This window comes from Elephantulus edwardii, unplaced genomic scaffold (genome assembly GCF_000299155.1).
Source record: "Elephantulus edwardii isolate Elephantulus edwardi_28Jun2011 unplaced genomic scaffold, EleEdw1.0 scaffold00074, whole genome shotgun sequence".
In the NCBI taxonomy this organism is placed as follows: domain Eukaryota; kingdom Metazoa; phylum Chordata; class Mammalia; order Macroscelidea; family Macroscelididae; genus Elephantulus; species Elephantulus edwardii.
Window position 1 is genome coordinate 4,716,581 of NW_006399824.1, and position 12,707 is coordinate 4,729,287.

Genomic DNA, 12,707 nt, shown 5'->3' on the forward strand with positions numbered 1-12,707 from the left:
AATGTCATCTCGGACAATGGTCTCATAACTAAAGTTTACAGAACACTACAGGGCCTTCATAAGAAAAAGACTGATAAACCAGTTACAAAATGGGCAAGAGACATGAAAAGACTCTTCACAAAGGAAGACATTTGAATGGCTAACAGACAAGTGAAAAAATGCTCAAAATACTGACAATCAGAAAGATGCAAATCAAAACAACAATGAGATAACATCTCACCCCAGTAGCAGGACCAAAGTTTAATAGGACAGCAAACAGTAAATGTCAGAGAGGTTGTGAAGGGACTGGAACTTTTAAGCACAGCTAGTGAGACTATAAAATGGTACTTGCACTCTGAAAGGCAGTTTGGCATTTCCTCAAAAAGCTAACCAGATATCCCATGTGATCCAGCTATTCCACTGCTAGGAATACATCCCAAGGTCATAAAAACTGAGACTTGAACAGTAAAATGTATGCCTGTGTTCACAGCAGTGTTATTCACAATAATAAGAAAGTGGAAACAGCCCAAATGCCTATTGACAAGCAAATAGATTAAAATTTTTTTGTAGTACATTCACACAATGCAATATTATGGTGCACTAAGGAAAAATGAACTCATAAATATTATATAACATGGAAAGTCCAGAGATCATTATGCTGAGTGAACTCAGTGTCAAAATGAAAAATACTGCATAAAACCATTAATATAAAACAGAAGGAAAACTGAACAAGACATGTATAAATGTTCAAAAGGGGTAGCAGAAAGGGAGAATAGGGTAGAAAGGAGGAAGTGGGGAATAACTAGGACAGCAGAGGTTACTGGGCAAATAGAGGTGAATAAAGAGAAGATTCAACTGGGATTTGAAAAGACAGGGTGGGTAACAAGCATAGATAAATAGCATATAAATATATCACATGCAATATATATGAATTATCGGACAAAGCACAGTGCAAATGAAACAATGTAAATGAAAGATTATATATACAATATAAAAATTAAAAAGAATATAAGGAAAATCTTGATGCTAATTAAAATGGTAAAGACTGCTTTCTAAAACTTTATAATCAACAACACAATTATGAGTCTATTTTTACTTCAAGAATTTTTATACTATTCTTAAAAATTCCTAAACATTAAAAATATATATAAAAAACTATGCGTATCTCTTATTTTCTGTATGCACGATCTATTTTATAACGAAAAGCCAACAACAAGAGACCTATTTTTCAACCCAATAAAGACACTACAGTTGGGAGAGATTATTGTTGTTGTTAAGTGCCATTGAGTTGAATACAATTCAACAAATTCAGCAAACCTACAAACAACAAATCTAAACCACGTCCTATCCTGCACCATCTCTGATATACTGGATCCTATTGCAGCAGCCACTTTGTTAGTCCACCTCATTAAGGATCTTCCTTTCTCTTTGCTGATCCATCACTTTTCCAACCACGATGTCCTTTTCCAAGGAAGAACTTCTGACAACATTCCCAAAGCATGTGAGACAAAGTTTCACCAGCCTTGCCTCAAAGGAGCACTCTGGCTGTATTTTCTCCAAGATATATCTGTTTGTTCTTTTGGCCATCCAGCAAAAGCACTCTCCTCTAATTCCACAACTCAAAAGTATTGATCCTGCCATAATCCTTATTCTTTGTGCTCTCAGACGCATAGCAGGTTACTGAAAACACCATAACATGAATCAGGTGAACCTTAGTTTTAATATTCATTGCTTTTCAATACTTTGGAGAGATCCCTGACAGCAGATTTTCCCAGCATTTGACTTTTTGACTGCTGGTATCAATGATGTTGATCATGGATCCAAACAAGATGACTTTACTGACTGCTTCAATCTTTTCTTCATCTATCATGATATTGCCCAGTGGCTTAGAGGTGGGATCTTTATTTGTTTTGGGTTTTTGTAAATGTTAATACGTAATCCATATTGCAGGTGTTAGTCTTAATATTGTGCATCAAGTGCTTCAAGTCCTCTTCACTTTCAGCAAGCAAAATTGTGTCATCTACATAAATTGTTGACGAGTCTTCCTCTGATCCTGATATCACATCCTTCTTCATAAAGCTTTTCAAATTATTTGTTTAGCATACAGATTGAAAAAGTATGGAGAAAGCCCCCCACGAGGCCTTTTGAAACTGGACATTTTGACAATGATCTTCAGCATGATTTTGCTTGCAAAGGAAGACAAAAGATGTCTGACTCGAGCATCACACAGAGCTTGCCACCTCATGGTGGGCCTTCAAACAACCTTGGTTTGAGTCCTTGTTCTACTGCCTTTATTCCCTTTTCAACCTTGAGAAGGTCTGTTCATCACTCTGGAAGGCCATTTGTGGAATGGGGAAAGTAATAATACCTACTTTGCATTACAATTAGACCACTAGGCAGGGAGGAAGGGAGCAATGATGGCAGTACTAGAGCCAGAAGTGTTGTCTCCAGCTGTAGTCCCAGTAAAGATAAGGTTTGGACCTCAGAAGAACTTTGGGGGCAGAGAGAGCTGTTCAGCCCCTGGGGAGAACCAGCTGGTGTGTATGAGAAACTTTATCTAAGCCATTTTCTTCCATCTCTCCTCCAGTACACCTCCAAAGCTCTTTTCTTCATAACCTACAAGTTTGTTTTCTTTAGGTATGCTCCCTTTCCCATAGGTAGCCCAAACCCTGAACCTGGTTCCAGAGACAAAAGGGAAATATAACCACCAGCTAAGGAAGAAAAGGTGGATGGAGCCTCAAAGTTCAGTCAAACACTCCCACTGAATTCATCCACACAAACACCTTGCAATCCAGAAGGCAGAAAACACCTAACTGAACACAAAGGCATGCAGCTTCAACTCAAGACCAGTAAAAATGTTAATGTGGACCTCTCTTCCTGTTCATCTCAATGCCCCATTCAGTATGAAGCAGCCAGAAAATTTGCACCCAAATGGGAAACACACAAATAAAAAATGACAATCTCTTTGTTTAAAAAAAAAAGGAAAAGAAGAAATGAAAATTAATCACCATAGGACTACACCCATCATTACTCTGTCTTTTCTGGTCCCTACGAGATCATTCTCATTTCCTTTACCCACTACCTCCACCCACCAAATTGTGCAATCCTGTGGTTTCATCCCTATCCATCCTCACCCTTCTGTTCCCACCCTTTACCTACTTGTTGGATTCCCAAACATATTTTTTACAATAAAAAAGAAAGAGGGGAAGGTATGGAGAGAAGACACAGCCTTGGTACACGCTTTTCTTGATGTTAAACCATACAGTGTTCCCTTGCTCTACTCTCAGAATAGCTTCTTAGTCTAGGTAAAGGTTTTATATAAGCATGATTAAGAGTTCACATATGCCCATTCTCAATGTTAGCTACAGTTTATTAGGATCTACACAGTTAAATGTTTTTGCATTGTAGTTATTAAGTGCAATCAAGTCAAGTATGGCCCATAGCAACCCTATGCACAACAGATCTGAACCCTGTCCTATCCTGTGCCATCCTCACACTTCCTGACACATTAGAGCCCATAGCGCCAGTCACCATGTCAATCCACCTGGGTCTAGGGTGTTCCTCTCCTTTGCCGACTTTCCACCTTTCCAAGCATCATGTTTCTCTCCAAGGAGTAGTCCCTCCTAGCAACATGCACAAAGTATCTTTCCAAAGAGCACTCAAGACATACTTATTTGTTCTTTTGGCAGTCCATGGGATGTTCAGTACTCTTCTCTAACACCACAGCTGAAAGGAATCAATTCTTGTCATCCTTATTCACTGTTCACAGCAAGTGATCAAAAAGACTATGACCCAAATCAGATGCACCTTAGTCCTCAAACTGTTATCTTTATTCCTCAAAATTTGGTTTGGAGAAGTACCTAACTGCAGACATTCCCACTGTACTACGTCTCCAGATTTCCTGACTGCTAGTACCAAGGATTTTGACTGTGGATCCAAGTAAGATGAAGTTGCAGCTGTTGAAGTTGCAGCTGCTCCACAGGAGGACAGGCAATCCCTTCCCACATGAATAACGGAAAACCCTGTTATGGGTCAGTTCTGACTTTACGATACATACAACAACATCATGATGTTGCTTATCCGTCTAGTGTTAAGAATCTTAGTTTTCTTGACACTGAGATGCAATCCATACTGAAGGCTATATTCTTTGATCTTCTGTAACAAGTTCTTCAGGTCCTCCTGTCAGCAAGATTGTGTCACCTGCATAACATAGGTCATTGTTAAGTCTCCCTCTTATCCTGATGTCACATTCCTCTTCATGGAGTCCAGCTTCTTAACTAATTTGTTCAGCATAAAGACTGAATAGGTGTGAAGAGAGAATAAAACTCTGACACAATCCCTTCTTAATTTCAAACCATATAGTGTTCCTATAGGGAGCTCTGGTGGCCTAGTGGCAAGAAGCTGCATTACAGTTCACGAAGGCACACAGTTTGAGTCCACCAGCTACTCTGCAGAAGGATAAGCAATCTCCTCCTGCGCAATTAACTGTTCTGAAACCCTGTTGGAGAGTCAGCTTTGGGTTGTTTCCAACTGTATGATACACAACAACATTACAGTATTCCCTTGCTCTGTTCACGGTATAGGTTTCTGCATGAGCACAATTAAGTGCTCTGTGACTCCCATTCTTCGCAATATTAGCCATAACTTGTTATGATCCACACAGTCAAATGCCTTTGCATAGTCAAGAAAGCACAAATAGGCATTCTTCTGATATTCTTTACTTTCAGCCAGATCTGACCTCAGCAATGATATCCCTGGTACCATGGCCTCTTCTAAATCCTGCTTGAACTTATGGCAGTTCCCTATGTACTATTCTAGCAGTTTTTTAATGATCATCAGTAGTATTTTACTTACAGGTGATAATGATAGTGTTTGAGAATTTCCACATTCTGTTGGATCATCTTTCTTGGCAATGTTGTTATGTGTTGTTGAGTCACCTGCAACTCATAGTGGCCCTATGTACAGCAGCTCTGAAGCCTGCCCTGTACCGAGCCAGTCTCACTAATTCCTACATACCCACCACCATTGCCCCAGTTACTGTATAAATCCATTTCACCCAGGTTCTTGCTCTCCTGCACTGTCCCTCCACCTGATGAATATGATGTTCTTCTCCAAGGACTGGTCTCTCCTGGCCATGTGCCCAAAGTATGTGAGACAGAGCTTCAAAAGCCTAGCTTCCAAGAAGAAACTTAGTTTCACCTTCTCTAAAACAGACCTATTTGTTTTCTTGGCAGTCTATGGTATATTCAAGATACTTCTCTAGAACCACAATTTGAAGGCATCAATTCTTCTGTCATCCTTAGTCATTGTCCAGTTCTCTGATGCACAGAAAGTAATTGTGAATACCATGGCCTGGATTAGGCACATCTTATAGTCTCTAGACCGACACAGTGTTTTTCACATCTCTGGCGAGGTCCCTAACAGTACATTTTCCCCAAAGCAACTCAGTGTCATAGTATTCAGCTTCACAGCAATCATATATGGAAGTTAAAAAAAATCTTAAGTAGCTTTAAATAATTAAACTGCAAAATATGACCACTCAGACCCCAGTACCAGTAAGGAAGAATTGCCAGGAGTGGAGTTCCTCCTTTTGGATTCGGATCTCCTCTGTTTGAGGAAGCTCCTTGAGAACAGTTAAGGTCAAGACACGTGGGTATCTCCAAGGAACAGTAGCTGTACAGATGCTGAAGAAGACCTTCCTCCATAGATAACAGAGAGAAGGAGTGTGTGCATAAGGGAACCTTCCTTTAGAGCTGACACACTGAATTTGGATTTCTGCCCTCTTAAACCGTAAGAGAATAAATTTGGTAAAGAAATATACACACACACACACACGTATGTACATATCTATACATGATTGTTCTACCATCCTAATTTTAGTTTTTAGAAAACTAAATTGCTTTTTGTTTTCCAGGCTCAGACTAAATTTCCTACTATAAAATTTTTCATAATTTATAAATCCAATTGTGAGCATCATCACCTAGCAAAATTACAGGTAGAGATATAAAAGACAGGAAAGCTACTATCCCTCACTGAAGAAATTTCACTAAGCCCAGTGGCTAAAAGAATGCGACTCTAGGTAGAACTGAAGGGAAACATTGCAAATTTATTCAGAGCTCCATACAAGCAATGAAACAGCAAGCTTTCATACACAGATTACATTTGTGCCACTTGGAATGTTTTAAAGCTTTAAAATTTCATTTATGCTTGATGAGTAACTTGAAAATAAAAACCCTAACTCCCTGACTAGGTATAATACTTTCTTCTTAGTATTTATCACAACTATTATTGACACTTTAAAGAAATACTACACAGAAAAATGTTTCCTCACCCACCCCCAGGCTGTTAGTTACAAAAGACCAAGAGTTGTTAAGTCTTGCTCACAATCCCTTGTCATGTACAGTCAAGTCAGAACCAACTCATAGCTCAACCTCCTGTGGGTTTTCAGAGGCAGTAAATGGCACGGGAGGAGACTGCTCATCCTTCTCTCATGGAGCAGCTTATAGATTCGAACCTCGTGCCTTTGGATTGGCTATGCAACTCCTTACCATTAAGCCACCAGAGCTCTCTCGCAATCTCTAGGCACAACTATATAATTATTTAATTATTTATTCCATGGAGAATTGGGAAAAAAAAAATAAAGGTTTCAATTTTAAGAATGTACAAGGGTGTCTATATTTATAAAAGTAATAAGATTTCTGACTTCAAAATTTACGTATTCAAAAACACTTGTTTTTAAAAACAAGCTTCTAGTCAAAAAAGTCTCAAGCAGTTACAAATAGCTCTTGGGAGTGCACATGACATAAGCAGCGCAAATGGTAGCCACTTAAGGTACGCGTGCTTCATGAAACGGGAAAAATCTCGGCTGCCAAAATAAAAAGCTCCAAATGAGTGCCAATCCAGAGGATATCGGCGACAAACGTAGAGACAATCGTGCCGGGCTGGGCACTAAGTGTGGGCAGAGTTCTCGGGTTTCCCTCTTTCCTCTGCGGTCCAGGCCATTTCAACACCCCCCAACGTTAACTTTATAAAAATGGCCTGAGGAAGGAACAAGAGTTCAGACTTTCAGACGCAGCCCCAAAACTAGTGTCTTTTAAGTAAAAACCATCTCTCCTTCAACGTCCTTTCCCTTTTCTCTGTCTACTCTACAAGTGTCAAAACGAAGTCTCAATCAGGGCCATGAAATCGCCGAAATATCATCAGATCCAGGCTTAAAAATCGGAGTTTATCACACTCGTGACACACAGTGACCAAGTCTCCGGAGTCCGGAACTGGCGGAGTCTCGGGTCAGCCAACCTGCAGGGAGGAGGCTGCCCCGGCCAAGCGGACAGAGGCGCTACCTTGGCCGGGGAGGCGGCGGCGAGCCTCCGCAGGGGCGGGGTCCGAGCGGCCATCCAGGGCGCCCAGAGGCGGTCCAGAAACGCAGGCAAGGGCTCCGACATGGCTGGGAGAGCGCACCGCCGCCTGCAGGTGCCGGGCCTCGCCGAGACCGGGGAAGCCGCGGCGCCGCCCGCTCCTGACCGGTGCCAGGGTGGCCCACAGGCCTCACCCAACTCCCTGGCCAGTCCGCCCGCTCCCAGACGCCCCTCCAGCCACGCCGGGCCCGCCGTTGGACGTCCCGCCGCGAGCCCGGGGGGCGAGGACGCGATGCGAGCGCGCGGGCCGCCGCGCACTCACCATTGTCGGCGCCGCCAAAGCCGCGTCCCCGCCACTTCACTCCTCTTGCCTCGGGAGAACTCCCAGACCCGGCTCCCTCCGCCCCGTCCCCGTCACGTGACCTCGGGCCGCCAGCCGCACGTGACCCCTCCCTTCCTCTCCTCCCCTCCCCCTGCACTGCCCCCACCCCCTCGCGGCCTCTCGCCCCGCCCCGCGAGTCTTGGCGCATCTCTCGGCGGAGAAGCAGTTGGGGGCGTGGCCTGTTGCTCCGCCCTCTGGGAGGTGGGTCTACAGCGTTTACGTCAAATTGGAGAGATTTGGGCAGACGTGGGTTTCCCTGGTCCTCGCGCTCTTGTGTCACGTGATGGGCGTTGCGACGATCCCTGTTGCTACAGCCTCGTTTACTTCCTTGTGGAAGTTTGAGCAGCTGGAAGGAAGGTTTGTAGAGGAATCACTCTTTGGGGGTGGGGTACTAGGTGGTGGAGGAGAATGGGAGTACCCGAGACTCTGTTTCCCCGAGCCTCTTAGTGAGGCGTACTCTCTTCCTCCAGAGAGGAGGCGTTCTTTACCCACCCTGTCTGCTTTCCTGAGAGCTACTGTGTCTGGAAAATGCTAGTACTGTGATTTATTGCCTCTGAAAAGGTCAATAGAAAAACCTCAAGATTGTGCCATTGGTTCCTAAAGGCTCCAGCTCTGTAGAGGAATAGAAGACACTTCAAATGTAGCTCCATGCCCCAAAGTAACGTAACCTATGAGAGACAAAGTGCCGGAAAACTGTTAAATACTGGTCTTCGTAGAGTCCTAAATCATTGTAGTAAAGGACCTCAAAAAATACCCCCGAAATACTTAAAAACTCAAAACCTAATGTAGAACCGCAATGATACACTCTCCACACAACCAAAGCAGGAAAAATAATGTTCTAAATGGACTACCATTCTATGATCAAAACAAGTAAAATCAAGTTTGTGCCATAAAACATGTCTCATATTTGAGGATTGAAATCAGTATGTTCTCTAACCCTGTTGTTCTTGTTACGTTGCTGCCGTTGGCTCAACTTGCTCTGAAGACAGCCCGGTCCTGAGCCAGTCTCGCTGACTCAGACACACCTTTAACCCAGTCATTGTATCAATCCATCTCATCAAGGGTCACCTCTCCTGCTCCCTCTCCAAGGACTGGTCCCTCCTTGCAACATGTCCAAAGTATGTCAGACAAAGCCTCAGAATCCTTGCCTCCAAGGAGCAGCATGGTTTAACCCTCTCTGAACCTGTTCATTCTCTTAGCAGTCCATGGTATATTCAATACTTTTCTCCAACATCACAGCTCAAAGGCATCAATTCTTCTTCTGTCATCCCTAGTCATTGTCCAGCTCTCTGATGCATAGCAAATAATTGCAAAGGCCATGGCCTGTACCAGGCACACCTTAGTCTCCAGAGTGACATAATTGCTCTTCAGTACCTTTATTCTCTAACAGCAGACTTTCCCATTGCAATACGTCTTTTGATTTTCTGGTTGCTGGTTCCAAGAGTGTTGCTTGTGGAGCCAAGCAAACTAAAGCTGTGAACAATCTCAAGCTCTTCATCTGTCATGATGCTGCCAATCAGCCCAGTGGTGAGAATTTTTATTTTCTTGGTTTTGAACCTCAATCCATATTGAAGGCTGCAATCCTTGACCTTCTGCACCAAGCGCTTCAGGTCCTCCTCAGTTTCAGCAAGCAGGGTTGTGTCATCTGCATAACGGAGATTATTGATGAATCTTCCTCCAGTTCTCATGCTACATTTCTCCTCATACAGCCCAGCCTCCCAGATAATCTGTTCTGCAAATAGATGGAAAAGGTATGGAGATAGGATACATCCATGGCATATAACCCTTCCCAATTTTGAACCATGCAGTGTTTCCTTGCTCTGTTCTGATGACTGTCTCCTGGCCCAAGTATAAGTTTTGTGTTAGCACAATCAAGTGTTCTGGGATTCCTATTCTTCTCAGAGTCTGCCAGTTTGTTGTGATCCACACAACCAAATGCTTTTGCATAATCAATGAAACATAGATAGACATTTCTCTGGTTCTGCCTGCTTTCAGCCAAGATCTGTCTAACATCAGCTACAGTATCCCTAGTACCACAACCCCTTCTAAACCCAGCCTGCACCTCCAGCAGTTCTCTATTGATGTGCTGTTGCAGTCATTTTTTTATAATCTTAAGCAGAATCTTGCTTGCATGTGATATTAATGATATTGTTCGATAATTTCCACTCTGTTGGATCACTTTTCTTTGGAATGGGAACAAATATAGATCTCTTCCAGTCAGTCGGCCAAGTGGTTGTCATCCAGATTTCTTGACACAACTTGGTGAGCACATTTAGGGCAGCATCAGAATCTGTTAGTTGAAATATGTCATTTGGTTTAACATCAATTCCTGGGTCCTTATTTTTTGCCAATTCTTTCAAAGCAGCTTAAACTTCTTCCCTTCATTACCATAGGCTCTTGCTCATTTACCTCCAAGGAGCAGCCTGGTTTCAACTTCTCTAGGGCAGACCTTTTCTCTTAGCAGTACGGAGTCTTCAGTATTCTTCTCCAGCACCACAACTCAAAGGCATCAATTCTTCTTCTATCATCCTTGGCCATTGTCTAGCTCTCTGATACATAGAAAACAATTGTGAAGACCATAGCCTAGATCAGGTTCACTTCTCAGTCTCTAGACTGAAACGGTTGCTCTTCAGTACTATTGAGAAGTCCCTGATAGCAGATAATCCCACTGCAATTTCTCTTGATTTTCTGGCAGCTGGTACCAAGAGTGTTGATTGTGGAGTCAAGCAAACTGTTAACAATCTCAGTCTCTTCTCTGTCTATCATGATGCTGCGAATTGGCCCAGTGGTGAGAATCTTTGTTTTCTTGAAGTTGAACTTCAATCCATTTTTAAGTCTGCAGTCTTTGAACTTCTGCAGCAAATGCCTTTGGTCCTCCACGGTTTCAACAAGCAAGATTGTATCATCTGTATAATGCAGTTTGTTGATGAGTCTTTCTCCAAACCTGATACCACATTCCTCCTCATAAAGACCAGCCTCCCAGATGATCTGTTCTGCATTTATATTGAAAACATAGGATACATCCCCGACATAAACCTTTCCTGATTTTAAAACATGCAGTGTTTCCCTACTCTGTTCTGACAACTGCCTCCTGCTCCAAGTATAAGTTTCACGTAAGTACAATCAAGTGTTGTTCTGAGATTCCCATTCTTCTCAAGTTAGCCACAACTTGTGATCCACACAGTCAAATGCCTTTGAATAGTCAATGAAACAGACATTCCTCTGGTAGTCTCTGATTTCAGCTAAGATCTGTTTAACATTGGCTTTAATGTCCCTGGGGCCTCTGCCTCTTCTAAGCCCAGCTTGCACCGCAGTTCTCTGTTGTACTATTCCAGTTGTTTTTTTATAATCTTCAGCAGGGTCTTGCTTGCATGTGATATTAATAATATTGTTTGATAATTGCCACACTCTGTCAGATCATCGTTTTTTGGTAAGGGAGTAATATGGATCTTTTCCAGTCAGTTGGCCAGGTAGTTGTCCTCCAGATTTCTTGGTATAACCTGATGAGCACATCCAGGGCAGCATCTGTTTGCTGAAATATGTCAGTTGTTTTGCCGTCAATTCTTGGGGCCTTGGTTTTTGCCAGTTCTTTCAGAAGAGCTTGAGCTTCCTCCTTCACCATTGCCTCTAGATCATATATTGTTTCATGAAATTCTTCTGTATCAGCCAATTCTTTTTAGTATAGTGACTCTTTGTACTCCTTCCATCTTCTTTTGACGCTCAGGTCATTCAGCACTCTGCCCACAGCATCCTTAAGTATTGAAACTTGAGTTTTGAATATATTCTTCAGTTCTTTCAGCTTAAAAATGCTGATCAAGTTCATCCCTTTTGATTTTCCAACTCCAGCTCTTTGCACAGTCATTATAATGTTTGAAGGAGGAGCAGTTCCAGACACTAGTGATTAGAAGGTTGAATATGAGAAGTATGTATGTAAGAAAATTAGAGACTGTTAAGGAAAAACTGCAATGCATAAATATTGACATACTAGTCATGGGCAAAATGAAATTGATTGGCATCTTGAATCAGATGATCATATGATCTACTATGCTGGAAATGAAAAGGTGAAGAAAAATGGGGTCTCATTCATAGTTAAAAAGACCATTTCTAGATCCATCTTAAAATACAATGTTGTGAGTGACAGGATAATATTCATACACATACAAGGAAGACCTGTTAATACCACTATCACTCAACTTTATCCACCAAGGACCAGAGCCAAAGAGGAGGAAATAGATTAATTGTACCAACTGTTGTAATCAGAAATCAACTGAACATGCAACCAAGATGCATTAGTAATAATGGGTTATTGGCATGCAAAGTTGGGAAGAAGGAAGAAGGATCGGTAGTCAGGAAACATGGGCTTGATGATAGAAATGAGGCTGGAGACATAAAGATAGAATTCTGTTCATATCCTGTGGCCATTTTTCTATTGGATTATTTACTTTTATCTTATTGTGGTGTTTAAGTATTTTATAAATTCCAGATATAAGTCCCTTATCTGACATGTCATTACCAAATATTTTTTCCCAATCTGTGGCTTCCCTTTTTACTCTATTGGAGAAGTTTTTGGATGTGCATAGGGATTTGATTCTTAGAAGGTCCCATTCATCTATTTTATCTTCTCCTGGTTGTAGATTTTCCAGGATACTTGGAAGGCTTTTTATGTTGTGGATTAGGACCACTAAAGTTCTTCCAAGCTTTTCTTGAATGAAGTTTATAGTCCTTGGCTTTAGTCCTGAGTCCATGATCCACCTTGAGTTGTTTTTTTTTTATATGGAATGAGGTGTGGATCTTGTTTGAGTCTTCTACATACAGCTTTCCAATTTTGCCAGCACCATTTGTTAAAAAGGCTGTCATTTCCCCACTTAACTGATTTCACCGAAGAAGACACCGCCAACAAGCACATGAAGAAATGTTCAAAGTCCCTAGCTCTAAGAGAGATGCAAATCAAAACAACTATGAGATATCATCTCACCCCAGTAAGAATAGCA

General features: G+C 42.0%; 1 protein-coding gene across 2 annotated transcripts in view; it reads right to left on the reverse strand.

Annotated features, from left to right (window-relative positions):
* Positions 1-7,786, reverse strand: part of LOC102872028 (vacuolar protein sorting-associated protein 26A-like) — a 59,224-nt gene extending 51,438 nt beyond the window's left edge. The window contains exon 1 of one of the 2 annotated variants that reach the window (XM_006889000.1): positions 7,657-7,786. In XM_006889000.1, the coding sequence (XP_006889062.1) occupies positions 7,657-7,659 (3 nt within the window). In that variant the 5' untranslated portion in view covers positions 7,660-7,786. Of the gene's footprint in view, positions 1-7,319; positions 7,422-7,656 lie in introns of those variants that run through there. The other variant, XM_006888999.1, reaches the window with a different exon arrangement.
* Between the last annotated feature and the right edge of the window lie 4,921 nt (positions 7,787-12,707).